Here is a 26,465-nt window from a genome sequence, read left to right on the forward strand (position 1 = left end):
CTAGTAATGGCTAAATGATCACTTGAGGTGGTGGCCACCAGACTCCTCACTGTAAAAATACATTATTCTTTTAATAAGTGGTTTATGGGGTGATACTTTGGCATTAGTTAAATATTCTGTTCCCCACAATATTTCTTCCAGTGGTTTGGCACCCACTAATGACTCTTCTAAGAGATTACTTTGGGAGTTTCATAAAGCTAATTCTGAATGAACACTTATGGATGTGAGTATGGACATGAGAAGCTCAAAGGAGATATAAAAATATTTTTCTTTTGGTTTTTGAAATCATCGGTGTGGGGGGAAAGCAACAAAATGGGGTCAAATTCTGTCAAAGACTAGGTATTTTGTATGAGTTGGTATTGATATTAAATTGAGTAGTAGTTGCTTACTCTGGCAGTTTGCTTCAGGTCAGGGGAAGGCAGGTTGGCTGGAGCTAAAAATAAGTCCTAATTGGTTCACAAAGCAGAAATTATTTTGATTGGAAGTTCTTCGTAATTCTGTTCCTATTTCCTTTTCTTTCTTTCAGACAGTTTCTGCTCTCCTTACTAGAAAAGGAATCTCTCATTTTTCATTTGTCTTCTCACCCTTGACCCACCCAAGATACCCAGTGAGTAAAACAGTGTTCCTGAGATCCAGGTATGATCACCCTGGTTCCTAGCAAGGGAAAAAAGTAGAACCCTTCCAACCTGTGGACTAGTTCCTGAACCAAAGCAGCCAGGCAGTCAAGACAGTTGAATCTGACGATGGAACACAGGGATCCAGGTCTTCTGGGGAGAAAAGATCTGAATCTCAGTTTCCTCTGTGACACTGCAGAAATCAGTTCACCTCACCTGTGACCCATCCCCGCACTCCCCCGCCCAGAAGCTCTGCATCCTTTTCCATAGATGAGTTCACGAGAGTATAGGGTGCACACCTTCAGAGCAGAAATCGGCAAGTTTCAATCACAGATGCGCTCTCACAGGGTTCATTATAGATGAACCTCCTCGATCTCTGGTTCTTCCTCTTCCTCACTTATCTTACAAGACTACCTGAGAGATGACTTGGATGTCATGATTTCTTCTTGACTTGATAGGAATCAAATTGTTATAAGAAGTGAAGATATAGAAGGGTTTATGCCTGTCCTCTGAGTTTATGGGCTACCCAGAGATTTGTCACTCCCAAATAACCATGGGTGGGGATTTTTTTCTTTTCTTTTTTTTAAGAAGAAGAGGGCAAGGCTATGTGCTATTTATGCTATTCTTTCAGAGGCCAAGTGGATCCCAAAGGAAAAAGCATGCTCCAATCACTAACTGCTAGTATTTTGTTTTGCTTTAAGAATGTTGAAATCCTACAGAAGTCTTCAGAGAATTCAGATAAAAGGTGAAAAGTTCACACCACTTCCTTTTCTTCTAACTGCAGCTTCTTGAGAATTGAACAACCGTCTAAATAACTGGTGTCTACTCTATTTAAATACACATACACACACGCACGCACACACTCACACTTGGGATCACCCTTTTTCCTCGCTGATACAAAGACGGTATTCCTTATTTTTTTCCCCCACAGTGACCTCTCTAGATGGGTTTCTCCTGGCGCTTCTTTCCAGCTTCCCATAGATGTGATCTGCGTGCTGGGAAGTCAGACACATAGCCAGAAAGAAATATTTTCATGTGAGCTGCACACTTAACCGTGGAATTAGTAATTAACAGAGGGCCTGGCCAGGTAGTTTTTTCATGCGTATACAAATATCATCACTTCTCCCTTTATTTTTTTTTTTTAATTTTTTTCTTATTTTATTTATTTATGATAGGCACACAGTGAGAGAGAGAGAGAGAGGCAGAGACACAGGCAGAGGGAGAAGCAGGCTCCATGAACCGGGAGCCCGACGTGGGATTCGATCCCGGGTCTCCAGGATCGCGCCCTGGGCCAAAGGCAGGCGCTAAACCACTGCGCCACCCAGGGATCCCACTTCTCCCTTTAGATATGCCTCCTTGGTAAGGGAAATGTGATGCTACTCTTCTTTCCTTCTTTCTTTTTTAAATTTTTATTTATTTATGATAGTCACACAGAGAGAGAGAGAGAGAGAGAGAGAGAGAGGCAGAGACACAGGCAGAGAGAGAAGCAGGCTCCATGAACCGGGAGCCCGACGTGGGATTCGATCCTGGGTCTCCAGGATCGCGCCCTGGGCCAAAGGCAGGCGCCAAACCGCTGCGCCACCCAGGGATCCCTCCTTCTTTCTTTTTCAATCTAGTTTCTGTAGCTTCTTCTCCCCATTGTGGCTGAAATGAGCTGCTTGCTTGGTATTGAATAAAGTGTTTTAAGCCCCAGCTTTATTCTTCCTGCCAGGATGGATGGGTTCTCCTTGGGCTTTCCAAGGAGGGCTTCTAACTCTTGTACAGTCATATTGGGAATTTCAGTTTGACCACAATTTCCCTCCAAAACCCACACACATCCCTGAGTTAAGCAGTTTAGCGGCGCTAGGCCACAGGTTGCTCAGAAGACTGCCTGCAGTGTTTAATCCCAACTCGCATACCGAAATGGAAAAAGAATCCCTATAAAGCTGCTGGAGGGGAACTTCCCCGACTTAACTGCCAATCTGTTATTGGGGAACTGTTTAGAAATTCTGATTCCCTGGTTTACTTTGCTCCTCTCCAGATTAGCATACTCCTCTCCTTCCCCACCCCCAGCAAAAGCGCTGTATCACAGCTGGTGGGGGGTGGGGGACAGGGCAGGACCTGCTCCCCTGATGGCCAGCCAGTCTGTGTGCCCGGCCTCACCTTCCTAGACTGCCTCACCCCTGCCTACTCCTCTTTCTGAAGGAGGATCAGTGAAGGAAATAAGCAGATTGTAGGAAAACGTGTCTAATATCTCATTAAAAAGACGCATACATGCATGCACGCAGAGAGATCAGGAAGGATGTGGATAGGTGGCAATCTCTGAGCCGGGGACCAGCACAGTTTTTATTTTTCAGTTTTTGCTCATCTGCATTTTCATGTTTCCTCTAAAAAGGTACAGCTTCTGCTATATTAAGCTATCTGTCTTTAAGAGGAGCAGTGAGAAGACTAGGGCTAATAATGCTTCAAAGCCCAACAACGTGAGAAAGTGTCTCATAGCTCATTTGTTAGACCAGCTAGTTGTTGAGTTTGGGCCACATGTATGATCTCATCGGCTGTCCTTCTGCCTTCTGCAGTCCTTCTTGGGTATTTTGGGATCACTGGGCCTCGTGTTAATGGAGGGTGGGGAGAATAGCCTTGTCTCACTCCCCAGGCTTCTCCTACATTGCTTCAAAGGTAGTAATGTGAGTGAAGCAGCTCCCCCTAGATGCCCAGCTGGGACCCTTTGGCCAGCCACTGGTTTCTCCTTGTGAGCTGCCAAACCTCCACCCCACACTATCTGGCCAAATTGAGAAAGGCAGCCACAAAAGCCTCACTTCCTGCATCATCTGCTGCCTTCCCCTGACCCCCTCTTGCTCTTCTTCTAAGTGCTGTCATCCTTCTCCTTTGGATTCCCAGGGTGGGGGGTTGCTGGTGTGGTCAGGCCTGAGCTGATTTCTAGCCAAGGAGAAGAGGGAGCTGCGGAGACAGTTTGGTGGTCCTTCTGAAGAGGCATTGGCTGGGGGGACCCCCAGGGGCTGTGCCTGGTAGCCTGGCCCTTAGGGATTATAGCAGCCTTGTGCACTTCACCCTTGTTGGTAGCTGCGTGCACTCCTCCCATATCACCGGTGCTCGTAGACTGGCTCATCATAGGCGCTCAAAATCTGCTCACTGGAGGAATTAGTCAGTATATGGTGGTGCACCAGGCCCCTCTTGGCTGTTCTCGGTCCAATGTCTTGTCTGCTCTCTGCTTTCTGCCCTCTGATCTAACCCTTAAGTGCTCAGACACCTGACTACTGGCGCTCTCTACTCAGAGCCCCTGTCCTCGAAGCCATACAAATGCAGCAGTTGGGAAACAGAACCAAGTGTCTCTGGAAGATAGCACCTAAGGCTTCTTATCTCCGGTGTGTGCTGTTTTGTTTTGTTTTTTCCATTTGCTGTTGCCCAAGAACGCAAGCATCCGCCACTGCTCAGCTGCATGGTGAAATGGCCTGGCCCTGTGCCAGGATGCTTCGCCAGGTGGTTGGGCTGTGGAGGCTGCTGCATGCGATGGGCCGATAATACCCCACTGCACTGTAAACAGGACACTCCACCCTCCTGCAGGCACCCAGCCGGTGCCCCGGCAGCCTGCTGCTTTGTCATGACCCGTCATGATATGGGCGTCCCTTCTCAGATAGGGGAGCCGATTGTCCTCTTGCCCTCCCCCTGTTTCCCAAATCTGAGAGGGTACTTTCCAGAAATGAAACAGTTCAGCTTCCAACCACAAGCAACTGTTGTAACTTCTCAATGCTTCTTCTTTGACCATAATCACACAATGGCAGGGCACAACCCAATCCCCAGATCTTTCCAGTGTATCCATGAGGGATGAGCCCATGAGGCTCCTATTTTGACTATATTGGCTTGTGAGATTTCTTTGGGACGTTCCCAACTGAGCAAGGGCTCCATGGGCAGCACAGCACATACAAGCAGCCTCTCCATTTCCTCAAGGTGGTGTCCATGCTGGCTCAGTCACTAGGCAAGGCTTTGACACTCTATAAAGAAGTGTGGGATAAGGAAGGGATAGTGTGGTCGGGACTCATTCTGTGTGTCTTTTCTGGGCTATCTTCTTTTTCTAGGCTCTTTTACCCCCACATTCTATCCTTAAGAATTGTGGAGGAGGGAGGGATTAAGTGACATTAACTGGTTCAACCTAATCAGTCTAATGAAGACTTTAAAGCAGTTTTGCATCTCACCTTCTGTTCTTGAGAGCGCTCCTAGGAAGTAATGTCGGCTGGGATTGAGCACCCACCTGCCAGATGAGAGAGTAGGCCCAGGGAGGTTGGGTTGTTGTTGACTGCTATAGCATCAGGAGAAGGTAGAGCCTTGGTCAGAACGGGGTCCCTCACATCTGAGCCTCTTCTGGATATTGGGGAGCCACGCCGCTCTAGCCTGTTGCCCCTTTGAGGATGGTATAACACCCATCACTGTCTGATTCTAGCTTTGGTTTGTGTTGTATTTGGGGGGAACTTGACACACTGGTTTAGCCCTTCATCAGTTTCAGCACCCAAATTAGCAGGAGCTCACCAAACCATTTAGGGCCAGGTTTTTGAAATAAGTGGTAAGTTTTCTTTACTTATCAAAATCTAATTTTTCAAAAAGTGCTCCCCTTCCTATTTTCTGGATGAGAAGGAAAACACGGCATTTTACTCTCTTCAGTGGTGTCAAGACATGCCAAGAATTGGGGGTTGGGGAGGGGAAGTGGGGACTTGCTGAGTCTGAGACAGAAGGTGGTTCTGTCACCATGTAACTGGTAGGAACTGTGCCAGTGATAGGATGTGGTCACCCTAGAAATAAGGCTGAGGCCGAGCTGTCTCCTAAAAGGAAAAGAAACAGAGTCAAGGCCTCCAATTTGACCTCAATGCAGTGAGATCCTCACAGATCTGGCAGAGAGGAGGGCATGCGTGGCCACTGGTTCTGGATTGGGTTGCTCGGTTTCTCTCCATTCCTATCTGTTCCCTCTATCTATCTTATCTATCTTTTTTCTTTTTCTTTTTCCCTTCCTTCCTTCCTTCCTTCCTTCCTTCCTTTTTTTTTTTTAAATTTTTTATTTTTTTTATTTATGATAGTCACAGAGAGAGAGAGAGAGAGAGAGAGGCAGAGACACAGGCAGAGGGAGAAGCAGGCTCCATGCACCGGGAGCCTGATGTGGGATTCGATCCCGGGTCTCCAGGATCGCGCCCTGAGCCAAAGGCAGGCGCTAAGCCGCTGCGCCATCCAGGGATCCCCCTTCCTTCCTTCCTTCCTTCCTTCCTTCCTTCCTTCCTTCCTTCCTTCCTTTCGTGTTTTTTTTTTTTTTCTTTGTATATGGAGAGCAAGTCAGGACCCATGATGCCCTCAGAGTCTTTGTGAATCACTTTGGTCAAAGGTAGCCAGAAAGCACGTAGAGTTGACCAGGGTGGGTGGGTGGATTCTCACAACAAATTCCAGGATTCTAGGTCCTCCCTTTGCCCGGGAGTACTGGGAGTACGATCCCATCTCTGATTACTGCCTTTGAAGTTGGATTTCTACTGTAGCTTGTGAGTGAGGTGGGATATGAGGGGTAATGTGAACTTATCGAATGGGTGTGGTTTAAATTGTCCCTGGGAGATAGTAGAATCCCAAGGTTTCAAAGACTTCAAAAAAACCCAAACCAACCAACCCGAGAAACAGAAAGTCAGTATAGACATCTGGGCAGTGCCTGCCATCAGAAGACTCCCTTCCCTGAAAAGGAACTAAAAGTCCTTTCTGCAGGTGTCTAGGCAGTTATCCCTGCAACCTCAGAGGGTGTTCCTGATGCCAAGGGGCTGGAAGCCCACGTGGGGTGATTGAGGAGGAAGGAGGCTTGGGTTTAGGCATAGGACCACATCGGACCTCATGGGCAACTGAGTCCAGTCTGAGGTAGGCTCTCCCTGGGCCTTGGTTCTCTAATAGTCCCCCCAAGCCCCTTTCAGGGCTGACCAGAGAGTAAAGACTCACATGAAAAGACTGTGGAGATGGGGCAAAACTTGAAGGCTCTATATAAATACCAGAGAGCCCTTGTGGTCTCAGTGAAAGAAAAATCTCAAGGAGGCTTTTGCAGCAGCTTTTGCTGAGGGGCTCAGGAGGCTGTTCTCAGAGATCCCCTTTCCTTGCTGCTTTCCCTGCCCAGAAGTCATGGCCCTCTTTCGCACAGTGATGAAGCAGCTATCAGGATCACCTTGTTCTGGCCTTTAAGCTAACCTCTTGCTCATCTGCTTCCCACCTGCCTCTCTGCTGTTCTGTTATATAATCCTGTAAACTTGTTTTCTGGGGCTACCACCTGCCTCATCCCTGGGTTCTCATGTATGGTTTTGGAGGACCATAGGGCAGCAGTGTTGTGTCTGACCTGCCTGCCAGCATGCATCAAAACCTCCCCAAAATACCTGGATTGTCACCTTTTGGTCTCAAACCCAGGACAGGAAAAAGAATGGTTGGTTGACATGCTAGTGTGGGAGATGAAGTTGGGGCTTGAGCCCAGCATGCCTATCACTGACTTACTGGGTGACAAGATACGGAGGAGAAGAGAGAGGTCAGACCTTCCTGAGTCAGAGAAAGGAAGAGACAGGCAGCCCTGGGGGCTTTACTCATGGGGAGTGGGTTGAGCATGGATGTACAAGGCAGACAAACTGAATTCATGATATAATTAGAGCAGTTGCTCCCTTTAGTAACAGTTTTTGATTTTACACGAAAACTCAGGTGTCTGCCAATCGCCAGCCCAATGTTTCATCACTGTATGGAGGTATAAAGATAAGTTAGAGACAATCTTTGGCTGCAGGTTGTTTATTACCTAGGAGTTAAAATACCCATAATCCAAGAGGGTGCTAAGTACTAGAAGAGTACAAAGTGCTGAGGAAAATCAGAAAATTCTGAGATATTCCTTCCAGAAAATCCAGAAGGCTTTGTGGAGGTGGAGGCAGTTAGGCTGTCCCTGACCCACAGGGCAGATTTCGACCCTGGGCACCTGTGCAAAACCTTAGAGGAAGGAAGTCACAGGACATAGGTAGGAAATGATGCATAGTACAGCTTGTTCAGGACATAGAGACCTTGAAGAGGAATGAAATGTACAGGAAAGGTAAGTGGGACCAGAACCTGAGGCCTTTGACTATTGAGCCTTTGAAGAGTTTTAACAGAAATGTTAAGATCTTTTAAAAGGATGTCTTGCGGATCAATATATACTGTTTGGAAAAGTGTTTATGGTATAAGGTGAAAACATATTGTAAAACAATTTGTACAGTATGATATCATTTTTCATTTTAAAGCACATACACAGCAGCAATCTGGCTGACAAGGATATATCTCCTAATCAGTGATTATCTCTGGATGTCAAGATTTGAGGTTTATCTTTGTTTATATATTTCCTGACTTTTCTGCAATTCACACTTACTACTTTTGTAGTATATCATTTTTCTTTTGTTTTAAATGAGCACGTATGATAGCTGAGGGAGAGGACTCGGAAAGATGCTGAATTAGATAAAAACAGACTGAAAGTTATCCATGCAGTAACATTTGTGATACCTAGATTGTGGGCAGGAAGACCCCTCAAATGCCCAATATATGGGAGCAGCTAAGCAAACGACTATACCAACCTAGTGGAATGTTATGTAGTTATTGGAAATAACAAATGTGTAGATTGTTGAGACTTGGAAATGGGTCTATGAAATGGATAGAACAAAGCAGAACATAATATACATTTCACATTGATTATAACTATGTCAAAATGTGTGTAAGTACGTAAATGGACTTGGAGGATATACATAGTGTGGTTAGCATCTCTTTTTCTTTTTTTTAAAAGATTTAATTTATTTATTCATGAGACAGAGAGAGAGAGAGAGAGAGAGAGAGAAACAGGCAGAGACACAGGCAGAGGGAGAAGCAGGCTCCATGCAGGGAGCCCGATGTGGGACTCCATCCCGGGTCTCCAGGATTAGGCCCTGGGCCAAAGGCGGCGCTAAACCACTGAGCCACCCGGGCTTCCCAGCATTTCTTTTTCTATTATGGTAGATGCTTACCATAAGATTTACCATTTAACCATTTTAAGTTCATAAATTCAGTGGCATTAAATACATTCACAATATTGTGCAACCATCACCACCATCCATTTCCAGAATATTATCATTATGCCAAGCAGAAACTCTGCCCATAAATAATACCTCCCCATTCCCTTTACCCCCTAAGTCCCTGGTAACCTCTATTCTACTTCCTGTCCATATGAGTTTGCTTCATAGAAGTAGAATCATATACTATTTGTCCTTCTGTGTCTGCTTTATTTCACTTAGCATAATGTTTTGAAGTTGTGTAGAATGTATCAGAATTCCGTCCCCTTTTGAGACTAATGAGCCATTGCTCAATGTATATACCACATTTGGTTTATCCATTCATTTGTTGACAGACATTTGGTTGCTTCCACTTTTCAGTTGTGAATAGCACTGCTATGAACCTGAGTGTGCAAATATCTCTTCAAGACCCTGCTTTCAATTCTTTTGTATATTTATCTACCAGGGCAACTGCTGGCTTGCATGGTAATCTTATGTTTAACTTTTTTGAGAAACTGCCAACCTGTTGGTGTCTTTTTAATATAAAACTCTTCAAGTTTATTTATACCTACGATCCCCAGCTCCTTTCACTGTGCTTAATGCACACATGAATTATCAAGGGATTACTACAGATGTGAAAATGTTTCTGCTCTGTTTAAAGGAAAGAGCCTTTATAGATCTTAAGATAGAATGTTTTGAATGTGGCCATGGAAAACAGGGTCAACCCGGATGATTGAAACTTACAGATGATTCCAGAACCTTTACATTTTATCAACAGTTTCGATTTTTACCTTCTTCCAAAAAGGCTTTAACCAAGGTAAAAATTAAATGGATGGATTTATAATTGCTTTATTTTTGTCCTGTATAGCCAGGAGTCAGAGACAGAGGAGGGAACCCAAAGACTGATTTTCCTTAGCTGGATTCCTCTATCCCGGATGGTTGAAAGGAGTTCTTTTGTTCTCTTTGTCTCAGTCACCTAGGTTCCCTGAGCTAACCAGTCTTGAAGGAAATATGAAGAGTTCTTCAGTTAATTGAGTTGAATTTGCGCAGTGCTTAGGAGCCCTGCAGGAGCCCTGCAGTGGGTGCCGGAGAGAGGCAGGCCAGGGGATAAAAGATTGCCACTTAGAGTTTCCTCATTAATGATGGGAAACGGTCCTGTTCTCAGGAACTAGTCTGAGACTTAGGAATTCAGGGCTCATAGTCCATTAGGAACAGGAAAAAGAAGGCATATATAAAATAATCCCTTGTCCAAAGTAAAATAATATAAATTGTTTCCAGTGATAAAGGCCAGCTGGTTAAATCAGGACAGCTCTGGTCAGACTATATCTGCTTTATGGGCCACTTTGAGTAATCTTTTAGGAGGGAGGTGGATACAAGTGAAGACGTGGCTGTCAGGTGAGACTTTCTTAGGAGAGAGAAGGTTGTTACCACGTCTCCTTCCTCCATGCTGATGTCAAGGTTTGCGGGCTGTGCTCTCTTCCAGCCAGCGTCCCATGCTCCGTGGCCCCAGAAAAGTCAGTGTGTAGGCCTCAGCCACCCCAAGTCCGACGTACATTCTCCCTGGACACCATCCTCAGCTCCTACCTTCTGGGCCAGTGGCCACGAGATGCCGATGGGGCCTTCACCTGCTGTACCAATGACAAGGCCACCCAGGTAATGACGCGCTCTCCTAATGGGTTAAGGATGGGGGGACGGGGCTGGCTGAGGAGGCCTTTGGTCTATTTACCAACTCTTAGTCACTGAAATGATCTGTCCTGAGTTTTGGCTGTACATCTTCGCCATGTGGCTTTTCAGCATCTGATATTTACTGGCTTGGTTTTCTCTGTAAACTTACGTGAAAATGAGTTTGCATTCCACCTGGCTAGTGGAAGAGAGAACTCAATCTGGGCTTTCCAGTCTGGCTTTGAGTATTCGTGTGTGGGTAAGCAAGAGTTGACTTTGGAATCTATTCTAGGTTTTCAAAAATGAGATTTACCTTTCTAAAATTAAGCAGGCCAACATTCAACCAAGTTCACATTCCCCAGACAACTGGAAGAAGGGGCCAGAAAGTGTGTCGAGCCAGGAGAGATCCCACTGGAGCAGTAGGAGTGGAAAGCTCTCAGATAATGAAGACTTGAGCCCTAGCCAGCAGCCCATGGGAGTCTGGTGGGCTCATTTGAGTCCTTTGGAGCCCAGGACTTGTCTGTCAGTATTTTCTTTCCTGGCAGTCTTCTCAGTAAGAATCCTAAACTTGGACGGAATCTCCACAGATCACCTGGCCCACTGGTTGGTTTTTGAATAAGATAGTGTTCACCTGAGCAAGCAGTTATCTTCCGTGTGAAATTATACAAAGATATTTGTTCCTTTTTTTTTTTTTTTAAGATTTATTTATTTATTTGAAAGAGAAAGTGTGAGAGTGTGTGCACAGGGTGGGGGGGGGGGTAGTGGGGGAAAGAGCTGAGCTGAACGCAGAGCCTGACATGGGGCTCAACCTCACAACCCAGAGATCATGACTTGAGCCAAAATGAAGAGTCTGGTGCTCAACTGACTGAGCTACCCAGGCGCTCCTATTCAAATATATTTCTTAGTCTCACTCAGAACTTCAATGTTCTTAGCAGTTGTTAAGAGTCAAATATTTTCCATTTTGATAGATTTAAACCCATTCCTGTTCAACTTCAGAACAAATGAGTTGTTCTCAGGAAAGAGGAAACGAGGTAGGAAGAACACCAGCTCAGAAGCAGGCCCCATCCTGGGGGGTCCTGGGCACATTGGCTCTTCCTTTGCCAGCCAGGGGCAGGTGGCCACTCTGCTTGCTCACAGGTGGGGTGATGGCCAAGTGTGAAAGTGTTTTGTGCACTTCTGTCCCCCTACCTCCTCTTCTGTGCACATCACATTGGTCCCTTTCTTTGATTTATTTTCCTTAACAAGATCTATTTTCAAATGTTGCTAGTGAATGTCTGAATGCCCAGTACTGTTCTCGGCATGTTGGAATGAAGAATAAGGAAATGAGAACAAGATTTGGCCTCTACAGGTCTGGATGCCAGTTCCATGAAGGCCAGTGAACAGACAGCCAAGGGATGAGATGGGGCCAAATGTTTGGCACAGTTTAGAGGAGAGGAATTCTCACGGGAATGCCCCACCTTGAACCAACAAGAATTTGCTGCAGCTAAGATCAGTGGCCCTCTTTAGATCTACAAACAGAATTTGAAGGGAGGACACACTCCAGTGGTGAACAGCGGGGGCCGCCTCCTTGGAGCTCTAGGCGCTTCTGTTCCCTGCATCCTTTGCAAAGGCTGAGTAAGATGACTTATGCTTTGCCCTCCCAGGCCTGGAGTGCATGCCCCCTTCTCTTTGGAAAGAAGTGTTTAATTCCAATAATGTACCAAGTCAAAGAGGACTTCCAGGAGGACAGGACTCAAGGCTGCTTCCGGGGTACAACCTCATGGGTGCAACCCCTTTTACCAGGTGCAGGCTTCCCACCTCTCCCTGTTTCTGTCACTTCCGGCCACCAACCTTCTAGGAAGCCTCTACCCCACTCCTTGGAGAGAGTTCTCTTTGTCAGCTCGAGGGGGGGTTGGCCTCAGATGTTCCCTGGCTGGATTTAGAGGCATAGGCTCTAGGCTATGTGTTTTTGCTTGGGCTCCAGCTGCAGGCCAGATCTTTTATATAACAAGTCTGGGCTTCTTGCCACAGCAAGGCAGAGGTCAGCGATGCGCCTCCTTGGGTCTGGCAAGGCCATGCTGTGCAGCTTTCCTCTTTTCCCGGGATGGGCTCCAGCCCTCGAGGAACTCTTAGCAACCTGTCAATATTGTGGCTGCAGTCAAGAGGTGAGAGAATTCTGATCAACGTAGGCATCCAAACCAAAATATGCACTTTGCCCATCTTTCATTCCTGGCCTGCTGGGAACTCTCTGCTTCTAGATTTTGCGTTTCCATTCAAATTCCTGCTCGAGCCCCCCTGGCCTGGCACAAGCTACGTCCTTCAACTCTGGCATTACACCAGAAAGACCTGAGGCTCCCCTGACATCTCCTGAAGTAATTGGTGTTCCTTCTCTACAGAGCATGGGCATATCCCCAGAAAGGACTAGAAATGAGGGAGGGCTTTTCCTGGGGAGATAAAGGGAGCTTGGACAGGGTAGAGCGAAGGTGGGGACGCAGGATTTACCAAAGCCCTTGAAAGCTTTAATGTTGTTAGAAAATAGATTGCTGCCAGCACCTTTTCGTTATTTCTCTGAGCCCTGCGGCTGCCGTCTGCCTCTTCTCTTCCTGACACACCAGCACTTCTACTGTGTCTGGCAGGCAGACCCTCACTTCTGCCCTCTGATTTGCCCCCCACCCCAGAGCCAGCAGCTAAAGTGTGTGTGCCTGGAGACCACATCAGTCCTGGCATTCCCAGGGACATGCCTTGTAGTGAGGGCAGCAGCCCTGTTCGGCTGAGCAGCTCGCCTCTCTGAACCTCCTAGAGGAAACAAGAACCTGGGCAGCAAGCACAGAGTACCTGCCTATTTAGATAGCCAAGCATACTGCATTCTTGAATCTTCTTTGCAGGGTGGTTACCCAAGTATGGGGGGCACGGGAGAAAGAGAGGTAGATGGGTTTTTGGGGGGAATGGTGGTTCTGTGAAGTCGTGCATGTTCTGAGCCAGGAAGAGCAATGGGGGAGAGCAGACCAGGTTTTCCAGAGATAAGCTTTGTGAGCCCAAGGAAGAGCTTGGGTACAATGGGAGTGGGGCACAGAGTGGCCACCCAGGGAGGACTGGCAAGGTTCCTGTATGCAATCACCATCATATGGAGGAGGTTCATTGTGTCTTAGAGGATTTTGTCAGGATTCTCCAAACTAATCTGAGTATGTTTTTCCCTCTCTGGACTACTGTCTTCCCAGGTCAGCTGGTAAATCAGAGCTGGCCACCAAGTGCTCTGGGCTGACACTCCCAGTGGCTGGGCCAGGGCGGGCAATGGCTGCACATGCCCATGGTTGTGGTCACTGCCTCCCTTCTTGCTGTGTGAGGCACTAGGATCTCTGTGCGTTCTCCTGGAGGGAAGAAGTGGTCTCACCGCAGCTGGAATGACTGTTTGAGCAAAGTTCCCCCGTTGGTCTCATCCTTTAGACAGATGGGTCCTGGGGCACCTGCCCTGCCTGGCCCCCTGTTCTGCTCATCCCAGCCCTGCTTCCTCTACATGCTCCAGGTGAGCAGTGGAAGCCTCTATGATAGACCTTTTTTTTTTTTTTCTTCTAGGCTTGATTTAGCCTGTGGGAGGAGAAAAATAGCTTAAGTCCTTAACAAATCTCAGGGAGTGTCTTGTAGGCCAGAGGCAGAGGCAGCATACTTTGGGAAGACTTCCCTTTCTATGACTTTTCCCTACTGTGTTTTCTTTCCTTTCATTACTCTTTTTCCCAAGCCAGCGCCTCGGTGTTTGGTAATGACACACAATTCAGTCTGCCCATCACGGGCTTTCTTTGTGGGTGTGGGGGCCTGGGCATGGCGCCTATTTTCCAAACTGGCGAGCGGGACCAGTTGTTCAGCATATGGTTTGACAGCAGCACAGAATATTTGAAAATGGGTCCATGATGGAAAATCTGAGGGTTATGTAGTCACTGTAGGGCCAGGGATGGTGTGGCCTTGGCCACCTGCAGCCAGAGTTCTTGGCATGGGCCAGCAGACCACCCTCAAAGAGCCTTTTCCTGCCTGTGTTTCACCAGAGTCCCCAGGGGGCTGATTCCCTGCCGAATTTCACTTCAATGCATAGTTACTGAGCATCTCTACCAGGCCAGGCACCACACTGTTCTCTGTCCCCTCTTAGATATATGGGCTTATGCTCCCAGGGCCCAGCTGGCTCTGCCAAGTTCCCTGGAGACGGCACAGCTGGGACTCCTGCCTTGGAATCCAGGTAGAAACTGAGTTGAGGTGGTGTCAGAGAAACAGGTTCCAATTCAGAGGGTTTCCAGCTCCATCCCATCCTTGCCTTGTCCTATCAGGCTGTTCTTTGGAAAGCTGCCCTCCACCCCCATCCCCAGTTATCCTTCCACATGTTGCTCTGGTTACTCAGAAGCCCAGGCAAGGCTTCCTTAGTTGGACCCACATGCAGTTTTATATAATCCAAGCATCATCTACACAGTTGGCTGATGTCACTCATGGCTAAAAAGTGGCCCTGCTTCTCCCTCAGCTGCTCCCCTTGGGCCAGAGTGTTAAAATAAATCTGTTCCAGTGCATGAATCCCTTTGACAAACAATGATGTTTTGGTCCTCTGAGCTCAAGCTCCACTCTGCTTCATCTGGAATGATTCCTTCCATTGTAGGCCTGCAGCATGGTTTGACCCTTGTGCCAGAAAGGGGCACTCTTTGAAGGGTGACCTTCCTTAGCTGTGACTTTTCTGTGCCCCAGGGTGACCTTGGCCCAGACCTCTGTGATGAGACCCAGAGAAGTGGCCTGTCTACCCAGATGTGCTGGAACTAAGCAGCAGGGCCTGGTCCCCAATCTTGACACCTCCAAGTCAGTGGGAGGGGCCAATGCCCACACTTGTGCAGATACTCAAAACCCGTCTTTAAACGGCTTCAAACACAGGATGACCTACCGTATTCGGTTCCTAGGGCTGCTATAACAGATTACCTCAAACTTAGTGGCTTAAAACAACAAAACTTTATTCTCTCACAGTTCTGGAGGCCAGAAGTCGAATTCTATTTCACTGAGCCAGGATCAAGGTGTTGGCAGGCCTGCATGCTCTGGAGGCTCTCTGGGAGATCCATTCCTTGCATCTTCCAGCTTCTGTGGCTGCCAGTGTCCCTTGGCTTGCAGCCACATCACTCCAGTGTCTGCCTTTGTGGTCACATCACCTTATCTTTCTCCATGTGTGTCTAATTGCCCTTTGTCTCTCTTATAAGGACACTTGTAATGGCCCATTTTATTTGAATAACCCAGGATAATATTCCCATCTCAAGATCTGTAACTTAAACACATCTGTAAAAACTTTACCATAGGAAGTAATTGGTTTCAGGGATTGGGACCTGGTATCTCTGAGGGCCATTTTTCAGGCTGTCACACCTACTTGACCTCATCTTCTACTGCTTTGCCTTTCGGTCGCTCTGCTCCAGCCACACTGGCCTCCGTATCATTCTCAAACCAAGCTTGCTCCTGCCTCAGGGCCTTTGCACTTGCTGTTCCCTTCATCTAAATCACTCTCACCTCAGATATCTGTGTGGCTCACACCCACATCCTCTTCACATTTTCCTTCAGATGTTACTTTTTCATTGAGGATATCCTTGACATTTAATATCATGTTCTCCCTCTCCACGTTCCTATCTTCTCTCATTGCTGTGTTTTTCTCTTAGTACTTATGACTGTTTAAACTATGTCCCCAACTAGAACATAAACTCAAAGGGTACAAGGATTTTTGTTGTTTTGTGAATTGCTGTGTCCCCCGCACCTGGAACGGTACCTGACACGCAGTATGCATTCAGTAACTATATGTTGAGTGTGTGGATGATATATACTCTGAGCCCATCTGTACAGGGGAGACGTGGAGCAAAGGAGCAGTCAGTACGGAGTAGACAAGTTAGGAGGGCTCGCTGAGGGGAAGGCTGGGAAGAGTTGGTAGGGCAGGCCCTCTTAGTTGGAGAGGCCAGGCTTGGAGGTCCAGGGTAAGGGGAGAAAGGAGGCAGAGCTAGGTTTGCCTGGGTGGGATGAGTGCCCAGTACAGAGGGCCCATGGAATGGAAGGTAAGATGGCAATATCCCTGACCAGGGAGTTGCTGGGTGTTGAGGCAAAGTGATGGCCTTAGCAACATAGTTTACACCGAGGCAGCAGCAGTTGCTGGAAGATGTGGGTGAGCAGAGAGCAGTGGAGTAAAACGGACCAAGAGAAATGATCCCAGTTTGGCAGGAATTTTCACATCTTTTCTAAACTCCAGTGCCAGCCCCCATTTCTCCTTCCACCCCCTCACGCATTTCGGAAGGAAGGAGGTAGTTAAAGATTCTGTAAGAGATGTTAGTAGAACTGTTGGCAGCCTGGATGGGGCTGTTGTGAGTGCAGTACCTTCCCGGTGGAAGGGAAATGGGCATCGCCACCTAGGCCTGTGCCATCTCTCCTCTGTGGCCTCTGCCACCTTCCAGGGACAGCAGGCTTGTGTGGCCCTCAGGTTTGCTGAGCAGAGCTGGAGATCTGTAGGGTTGGCTGTGGAGCCTTGGGAGGGGAGGCATGTTTGTGGGTCTGCTGGGCTGAGGAGGCTCTGGGAGGGGGGACCTCCTCCTCACTCTGTAGTATGTGCAGCGTTCCCCTGAGGCTCTGTCTGCCAAAACCCCAGTTTGGGGGAGACGCGGGCATTTGGAAGTAGACTAGCTGCTTGGCTGCCGTCTACTGTCACAGGCAGCTTTACCTTGAGGGCTTGGGCTGCAGCCCTCTTCCTGAAGGAGGAGGGGTGTGGAGGCCAGAGCCCTGGCTGGTCTTCCCTGCGGGGCTAGCATAGGGGAAGGAAGGTGGGGCAGCTGTCTCACCCTGGTTGTGTCGCATGGTCCGAGAAAGGTCCTGGTTCAGCAGCTGGGAGAAGGGAGAGCCAGGGAGACTCAGCCCCCTGTGGCCCCTCCATACAGCTGTCACACGGGGCAGTCTGCCTCCCACCCCGAGGCTCTTCTTCACAGCTGTTGGGTGGTGAGTGGTTGGGTTTTTTCCCCCCTCTAGCCTCCCCCTTTTCTGTTTGCAACAACCTCTCGGGGGAGGTCAGCAGATCTGTTGGAGGAGACGGTTCCCAGGCCCTCGTGGTTTGGCAGCTCATGCAAAGAAGTTAGAGCTGGTTCCTCTGGAGCATTCCCCCTTGGGCCCCTCCCTTGGAATAGAAGTAGGGGTGTTGGTGGTGGGAAGTGATCTAGTTGTCCTCTGCCTCATGCTTTTTAAGCCAACAGTTTCCTCCCTCAGGTTGGGGCACAGGAAGTGGGTTACACCTCCCCCTGCCTCATTCTTGGGTCCTTGGCCTTTGATGCAGCTGGTGGGTGGGCGGTGGGGTGGGACGTGGCCAATCTGAGAGGTCTGTTCTCAGGAAGGGCAGCACAGGGCTCAGGAGAAGGAGCTGTGATAAACCTGAGAGGGGTCAGGGTAAGGGTCAGGGCTGAGTTCAGGATTCTGGCTTCCTCCTTGCTGAGAATGTACCCTCCTGTGCATATTCAGGAGGACTTTGGGGCGCCCAACATTCACTCTGTGTGCAGGGAAAAATCGTGAAAAGGAGCTCGAGACCCGGCACTACATGGAAGTCTCCTGCTTCGGTTGAAGATGGAGGACGGGGGACCTCTACTGACATTTTTCCTGTTTTACCAAGTAATGATTGCTAAATGGAATCCTGTCTAGTAACTTGTTTTTCATTACGCTCCCAGGAACCTGAACCTGTGCTGGACCCATAAAGGGTCCAAGAATCGAGGATGCCAGTGGTTCCCTGAGCCTGTGTTCTTTTGGAGCTGGTTGGGAAAGATGGGGAGTGGGGGGTAGAACTTGCCCAATGGTGGGGCACCTGGAATAGCTGGGGCCCTAATCCATATGCAAAAGTCATAAGACAGTCAAAGAGCAAGTTAGCCTTGTTGGCTCATCAGGGAAGGCTTCCTGGAGGACGTGGATCCTGCAGGTGGAGAAGCCTCAAAGGATAAAAGAGGTGGGCAGTGTTTAGGAGGCAGATGACAAGACGACAGAGAAGGCTTCAAAGAGCCACCACTTCTGTCTGGAAGTGGCTGCTTCCCCAGAGCCCGACTGGGAAGCCACTCTGTCTCACGGGGTTTCTCTCCCTGCAGACCCCCCTGTCCTGGCAAGAGCTTGAAGGTGACCGGGCCAGCTCCTGTACACACAAGCGATCAGCATCCTGGGGCAGCACAGACCACCGAAAAGAGGTAACTGCTCCTTTGATTCCCTGGCCATGGTAGCTGCCTCCTGTCCACACGCAGCACCATGGATGCGTCTGCTCCAGAGTGGCCTCACATCTCCGATCTCACTTGCCTGGATCTAGCCTTTTCCTAGTGAGATGGTTCCTTTGAAGCTGCCTATCAGCGTCCTGGTGGCTGGACTTAGGAGTCCAGGCCCTTCTGCCGGCAGGTAGGGGCTTTGCCAGTGACTGCTGGTGCCCTCCGCAGCCAAGTGCAGAGTGGGAGCCACCACTGTTCTCGCTTTACTTTGAGGTTCTATCCAGATAAGCCATCCCAATGCTGGAGAAAGATCGTGAGTTTCTAGAACCGAAAGCCCCCAACCTCACATCCTACTTAACTACGCAAACAGCCTTGTTTTTAAAAGAAGGGAAAAATAGTTGTGGGTTCGCAAATGCTTTTCCCTGGCCCTTCCCCTCTCTCAGGAGGACTCTAGTCACTAAGGTAGAGTAAAGAGAAGCACAGACTGGGATTCCCGGGCCAGGTGGCAGCCCCTGAGGGCCGACTCGCTGGAAGTCATCTCAAGCCCATCTTGGTTGCAAGAACAGAGTGAAAATGAGAAAGGAATGCTCTACAAATTAAAAACTAGTGGAAAATATGAAGTATGTAACGTTGGTATATCAGAGTAAGCAGGTTATTTATACTAAATGTGGAATCCTGGTGTGAATGGTGCCTGATAGCAAATCTAGAAACACTTTCTTCTTGGCAATGGTCATAACTTGTATGGCTATTGGCAGCAAATCTATTCTCTGAAGTCCTATTTAATTTGGGCCCATGTTTATTTTTTAAGGATTTTATTTATTAGAGAGAGAGAGAGGGAGGGAGGGAGGGAGAGTGCACAAGCAAGGAGCAGAGGCAGAGGGAAAAGCAGACTTCCTGCCAAGCAGGGAGCCCAACATGGGACTCCATCCCAGGACCTGAGATCATGACCTGAGCCAAAGGCAGTCGCTTGCCCAGCTGAGCCACCCAGGCGCCCCTGGGCCCATATTTAAATAGATCTGCATCTCCTGAGCATTTGCCAGCTGAGGACAAGTAGGTGCAGAATTATAGATGTGACAGGGATAATAGCCCAGCCTATTGATTATAATACATAATTGTTACAAGATCTGGAAGTCAGGACAAAATCTGATATTCCTCCTTGAGAGTCTGCTCCTTGCTCAGCTCAGTCTACTTTAAAATGGTGGTGGGGCGGGGGGATCCTTCCATCCTTCCTGGTTCCAGGGCCTTTGAGATAGCTGTGAATATACTTTGAAGAGTGAATTCAAAAACATCATTTCCTATTTCTATTAATAGAGTAGTAGTCCACGACTTTGGAATCCGTGAAAGACAAAAATGGGTTCAGCATTGCATATTTTGAAGTTTTTGGAAACTGATCCATCTGATTCATTTTTCCAACTGATCTATGAACTACATGATCATTCAGAGACACCACATATCTAGTTAGTAAGGTCTCCAGCTTGCCCGATGAACGTATCATCAGTTCTGAATTCACCAAGGTTTCCTGAGAAATTTTCCATCTTCCTTTTATGCATTTTCATGGGCCTCGGGCAGGAGCCACGCCTGGGAGGAGGGATCCTGTGCCCTTTAGCTTTGCTTCACCTGCTTCTCCCTCTTTCTCCCTACCCCCACCCCCACCCGATCTCTGGGCTGCTAGATTACCAAGTTGAAGCAACAACTGCAGAGGACAAAGCTGAGCCGCAGTGGGAAAGAGAAGGAGCGGGGCTCCCCACTCCAAGGGGACCATGCGGTACGCGGAGCACTGAGGGTATGTTTCTGCCCCCTCCCCAGGCCGCTCCCCTTGTAGTCACTGGTGGTGGTCCTCGTGTGGGCAGGTTCTCTCGGGGCTTCCTGCTGCTGACTGAGCTGGCCACGCTGCACACCCTGTGGCCCCATGGCTGCCCAGGTGGCTTGGGCGCAACCTCAGGCTTGCTGGGTGAGGCTGGAAGGGCTCCTTGTCCTCGCAAATGGCTCTCCCCTCAACCCCCGCACCCCTCTCCGATTGAGTGGCCATGAGCCTGCAGACTCTAAAAGCCCCTCAGGACCTCTCAAAGTGCTGACTTCCAGAGAAAAGCCCACTGAGCTTTCCCATTGCAGTCTGTCTCTGTCCCCAGATCCCCCTTTACTCGCTTGGTTCTGCTGTATAGACGGGACATGACTCCCTGTTCAGAACTAGTCACTGGATGGGGCTTTGGGGAGGTGGGGGGGGTCTGTGATCGCTGCATCTGCCTCCTCCTCAGGCGTCCCCTCCCAGCTTTCCCTCAGGGTCACCTGTCCTGCGGCTCAGCCCCTGCCTGCACCGGAGCCTGGAAGGGCTTAACCAAGAGCTGGAGGAGGTGTTTGTGAAGGAGCAGGGTGACGAGGAGCTGTTGCGGGTGAGTGGGGGCGTGCTCTCACTGTGTAACAGCAGAGTCGGGGTGCGGGCCAGTGGGACTCTTGCTTTCTGGGGGCTCCACGCTGCAGCCATGTCCTTGGTACAGGGCAGACCCCAGCCTGCATGAGGAACACAGATCGAGTTTGTTAGATTCACATGGACTCAGCCACCAGGCCAGCAGAGCCAGCAGTGGGGCCGGGGACACGCTTTTGTGGTGCTGAGTGGAAAGAGAGGGAGCCATGCTGGGTGGAGGGAAGGTTCCCCAGCTAGAAGGAAGGGGCTTCGCATCACTCTTCTGCCAAGGCAATGGCTCCCTGCTCCCTGTGTCCTCATCCCCATTGCCCTCACTGGCCTCAGTTGTCAGTGTCACCACTTCTCCCCCATGTCCACCTAGTGACCTGCATTTATTCTTCATGCCCAGTTGCCCCTGTGCATCCTCCCCCAACCCCTAGCCACCCCCTACCAGGCACAATTATTTGCTATGTTTTCTGCAGTCTCAGGCACATTTTTATACTGACACAGTATAATCGGAGAATGCCAGTTGGACAGTATTTATATAATTCTAATGGGCACACTCCTTAGTTTATGAGTTACTTGCTAGTTGATTTTTAATTTACGTATATGTAGGATTTTATACCCACCCAGATATCCACACAGGTGAGCTGCAGGTACAAGTAGCATTGATGGTTAAGAAGCAGGGAGGGGGTATTTCACACGTGATGATGATGGGCACACCTGTCCTACAGGGGCTTACGTGGTTAGCGTCCTGGGGGTTTGACCCCTATTGTGCTTCCCACAGGTTCCTGGAGAAGGTCCCTGTTCTCTTGGCCCACAGCCTGCTGTTGGCATCACCTTGATGAAGCAAGACAAATAAACATGCAATTTCAGATTGGGTTGCAAATGCTAGGAGAGAAATAGGGAGGGCTTTCCCTTAAATCAGTGACTTGAGAAAGCCAGGTCCAGTTACTGCTGTGTGTTAGGGATAGAGGCCAGAAGAACAGCAAGGGGAGGAGCTTAAGGGTCACTGGTGCTCTGCTGGCCTGAAGAGAAGGGCCTGAGAATCCTTCCCCACCCTCTTTCCTGGCAGATCCTTGATGTTCCTGATGGCCACCGTGCCCCAGCTCCCCCTCAGAGTGGCAGCTGTGACCACCCCCTCCTCCTGCTGGAGCTTGGCAACCTTGCCAGCTCTCCCTCCGTGCCCCTGGCATCCCCCCAGCCTTCAGGCCAGGCCAGCCGTGAGGAACACCGGGGTGCAGTCGAGGAGTTGGCATTCATCCCCAATGACAAAGGTAAGCTGAGGGGGCTGGGGCAGCAGGGGGCCCTCCCACCCTTTCCACCTCTAATCAATTTCAAGCTTGGGAGCCCTCCTTGCCTAACCAACTGAAATATCTTCATGGGTCATCTTTATTCTATATGTGATGCCAGTAGTAGCAATGATCTTTTGCATAGATTCTGATTTATAACTTACATAAAGTCTCTGTGCCTACACTTCTGTTCTTACTGTGACCCAAGCAGTGCCTCTCACCCTCCTGCTTTGGCTAAGGTTCAGCATGCTGAGTAGAAAGCCCGTGGGTCTGTCCAGGTGTCCACTGCACACATTACCAGCAACAGGTCTCAAGGTGGTTGTGAAAGATACAAAATAAGCGAATGTGGCCTCTTGCCCCAGGGTCACACTGTTTGACTCGGATTGAAACCCAAGCTTTCCGACTCCAAAATTTCTACCTAGTCCTGTGCCTGGCTCCTTTACAGGAGGACGAGACCCAAGCCCTTCCTCCCCACAATAATGATCCTCCTGTCCTAAAGCACTGTGGCCTGCCTCACCGAATTGGATTCTCATAGAGCCCTGTGAGGTAGGCTGGTCAAGGGCATGATCTCACAATACACAGAGGCAAACAGAGCATAGAGTAATAAGGAATAAATGTGAGATAAATACAGATAAAGTCAATATTTGCAGCCTAGGCAAAGTACATTTGCTGTGTGGAAAGGGAGAGCGATTTTCTCCCACAAGTGGGATTGAGTAAAGACTGCTTCTCTGAGTCAGTACAAGAGCTCTTCCTGGAAGAAGGGATAGCTTTTTTTAAGACTGTGGAGAGGATGAGGCTGTGGTATGCTGGCAGAGCAGGGTGGTGCAGGAAGGGTTTGGAAGAAAGCAGGGAGACAGAAGTTAGGATTTCTGTAAGTCAGACTTAGAATCCCGATTGCAGTCTTCCTCCTGGGAATATAGCATTGCTGTTAGACCTGATTTTCCCACCAATTTAACTGTATTTAAAAAAAACATTTACTTATTTATTTGAGAGATAGAGAGTGGGCATAGGGGGAGAGGGGCAGAAGGAGAGAGAGTCTTAAGCAGACTCCCCACTTAGCATGGAGCCTGATGCAGGGCTCAATCTCACGACCTTGAGACCATGACCTGAGCCGAAACCAAGAGTCAGATGCCCAACCGACTGAGCCAGCCAGGTGCCCCTCAACTATATTTTGTTATCCTGCACAAGATACGGATTTTTGTAAGCTGCCTCAAAGATATTTTAAGGTAGAGCGTGGACAAACAACCTGACTTAGCATAAGTGCCACCAGCCCTCTCACTGCATGTCCCGGTCTCGCCCCTTTACACTGAAGCCTGAGCCCAGGAAAGCGGGTCAGCTCCACTGGCCTCTGCCTTGCTCTGTTTGCAGCCTCCTCTCCAGGCCGCCCAACCTGCCTGGAGGACAGCAGCCCATCTCCAGTCCTTGCCTTTGCCGCCTCTCCTCGGCCCAATCACAGCTACGTGTTCAAGCGGGAGCCCCCAGAAGGCTGTGAGAGAGTGCGCGTGTTCGAAGAGGCCACGTGAGTACTGTACTTTCCGCGGATGGGACGGGGCGGAGGGTGGGGGCAGGGGCAGGGATCAGGATGAGCCCTGGGCTGTCCTCTGAACTGCCCTTCTTCGGTCCTGGACTCTCTCGGCCTGGGGCCGTTGTCAACTTCAGAGATCTGGATTGCACTTTTTCCATGATCAAACTTGTTGACATTACCTACTCTGAGCCCTTCAATCTTTGCTTATCATGATCTCTATGGAAACCTGCTCTCTGCCCACATGCCAGCCACAAGTGCTGCAGGAGCTGGAAAGGAAAGAGATCTGAAACTCGAACCCTTTGTTTCTTCAATTTTTTTCTATCCCTGGGTAAGGTGTGAGTGTGCTAGACAGTAGTCGGAGAGAGAGAGAGAGAGAGAGAGAGAGAGAGAGAATATACTAGCAGAGATGGGAAGTGTCCCCACTAGAGTGGTGGGGGCACCAAACACAGCTTCCTCATTGCTTCTGAGTCAAGTCTTTACCCCATGCCTGCAGTGGTTCAAGTGTCATCAACTCCCAGACCTAAATTTCTAGTCCTTACAAGAAAGGACTATGGAATATCCCCAAAGCAGATAGGACAATTCAGAAGCCATTCTGATGATGATTGATCTCTTTACCACACCCCCCTCCCACGAGCAGAGAGAATCGAGGGCTGAACCTTCCCAAATGCCCACCCGGCCCCCTGTAACAGGTGCCCAAAGAGCTCACTTCCTTCCCCCCACCAGCTTGGTAGTCAGCGAGACAGATTCTCAGGCAGATTCTCAGGCAGATTCAGGCCAAATCTCAGATTTGGTCATAGTGTGTGAGCTGAGCTGCAGCTAAGACAGGATTTGAGCCTTGAGAGCTCTGTTCGCGTTGCAGATGAGGGAGGGGACAGTCCGTGGTACTGGCAGAGGGTTCAGCTAGAAGCCAGAGTGGGAGTTATGGAGAGAACCATGGTCCCCGGGGTTTTTGCTCCCAGCTTAGCTCTTGCCTGGTATAGCTCTCCCAAGAAACCTGGCTCCTCAGGGGTGGTATGGAGGCAAAACACCAGCTCCTGCAGCTTCAGCAGACTGGGCTCTTGTGTCTTTCCCCAGTCCATGTTATATTCAAGTAACTGCAACCTGGGATTGCTTGTGGAAATTAGGCTATTGCCTGTCCTGATTCTTCCACAGACTCATGGTGCCAGCAGAGGTCTTAAAGCCATCTCTTCTAGCTCCCTGTCCCTGTGTTAACCCTTTAAGAGAGGTAGTGACTCTTGGGGCACCTGGATGGCTCAGTTGGTAAAGCATCCACTCTTGATTTCAACTCAGGTCATGATCTCAGTGTTGTGGGATCCAGGTCTGTGTCGGGCTTTGAACTCAGCAGGGAGTCTGCTTGAGTTTCTCTCTCCCCCTCTCCCTCTGCCCCTCTCCCTGCTTGTGTATGCATGCTCTGACTGTGTCTCAAATGAATAAATAAACCTTAGAAAGGGTGGGGGGGAGCTGACTCACCGATTGCTTTCTAAGATGCCCTGGGAGAGAAATTCTCAGCTCATTGGGGCCTCGTCACTGGATCAACTTTCCCATTGAGAAGTTCTTATGTTTAGCAATTCCTCTGTCACGTTTCCTTTTCCTAGCTGCTGATCTTATAAGATGGCCTGGATTTCCCAGGGCAGGGAATCAAGCCATTCAGGGTCATGCCGTTTGCCCCCATGTCCTTAGAGTGGTGCTTGGTTTCCTGGGTAACCTTCCCCATGTGTGCATGCACACACTGAGAGCAGTCCCCTCTCCTGCCCATTTTCCACTGTCCATAAGGTGGGATTCTCGTAAAGCTTTCTTGGTCAGGTGAGATCCTGCTGCCCAGGCCTTCCCAAATACACCCAGCACATGGATCTTCACCTCTTCTTCACCTATCGCTCTCTGCTCACCCCTGCCCTCCTTGTGTCTCGCTCATCTTCCTGGGTTTGAAATTTTTTTAGAATTCTATAATTAAAGTGGTCATCAATTTACCGTACTATATGCTAAGTTAATCTTTCTGTCTATATAGTAAAGAGGAAGGCAGTCAAGGGATCTGCTGGCAACAGAGCTTCACCATCGTACCACACATTTGCCTTCTTCCCGCAACCCTCACAACCAGCAGCTTCTCAGCTGCTTCCCCCTCAAAGCATGGCCGAATCTTCTTTATCATAAGGATCCCTTACTCTACCTGACGTCACTCCTTTTATTCTTCCATTTCTTCCACATGATCAGAAGGGTGGGGATGGTTCTTTCCACATGAAAGGTAAGGCAGGTGGGTTGAGACCACAGTGTGAGTTAGAGCCCAGACCTCCTAATAAGGTCTGCCTGCCTTCTCCCAATGGTTGTTACCCTTGTGTCTCAGCAAGGCCTTTGAAAAGTCACACCTTTCAAAGGTGTGAATGAGACTCCTGAAGTTGGTAGATTTTAATGGGGGAAACACCCCCCGCCGGGGGCATTTGGCAATATTAGGAAACTTTTTTGGTTGTTACAACATCCAGGGTGCACAGGTGCTCCTGGCTTCTAGTGTGTAGGGGACCAGGGATGCTCTTAAGCATCCTACGATGCACAGGACAGCTCCCCACAACCAAGAATCATCCAGCTCAAGATGTCAATAGGGTTGATATTGAGAAACCCTGCTTTAGGCTACACAAAGTCTTAGAAAATAATGTTGCCTGGTCTCTGTTTCTAGGCAAGCTGTCTGCCCCCCAAACACTGTTTACTGATGACATACCTCCAATTAAAAGATCCTTTGGCTCCTCTTTTAAAAGTCACATTGTCA

At 49.0% G+C, this 26,465-nt stretch overlaps 1 protein-coding gene across 1 annotated transcript in view; it reads left to right on the top strand.

The window, feature by feature from the left end:
* Positions 1–26,465, top strand: part of FAM117A (family with sequence similarity 117 member A) — a 43,178-nt gene that overhangs the window by 15,206 nt on the left and 1,507 nt on the right. The window contains exons 2-7 of the mRNA XM_041725584.1: positions 10,125–10,294; positions 18,385–18,480; positions 20,165–20,275; positions 20,748–20,882; positions 21,969–22,170; positions 23,554–23,704. Coding sequence (XP_041581518.1) covers positions 10,125–10,294; positions 18,385–18,480; positions 20,165–20,275; positions 20,748–20,882; positions 21,969–22,170; positions 23,554–23,704 — 865 coding nt within the window. The remainder of the gene's footprint in view (positions 1–10,124; positions 10,295–18,384; positions 18,481–20,164; positions 20,276–20,747; positions 20,883–21,968; positions 22,171–23,553; positions 23,705–26,465) is intronic.

Source organism: Vulpes lagopus, chromosome 12, assembly GCF_018345385.1.
Source record: "Vulpes lagopus strain Blue_001 chromosome 12, ASM1834538v1, whole genome shotgun sequence".
In the NCBI taxonomy this organism is placed as follows: domain Eukaryota; kingdom Metazoa; phylum Chordata; class Mammalia; order Carnivora; family Canidae; genus Vulpes; species Vulpes lagopus.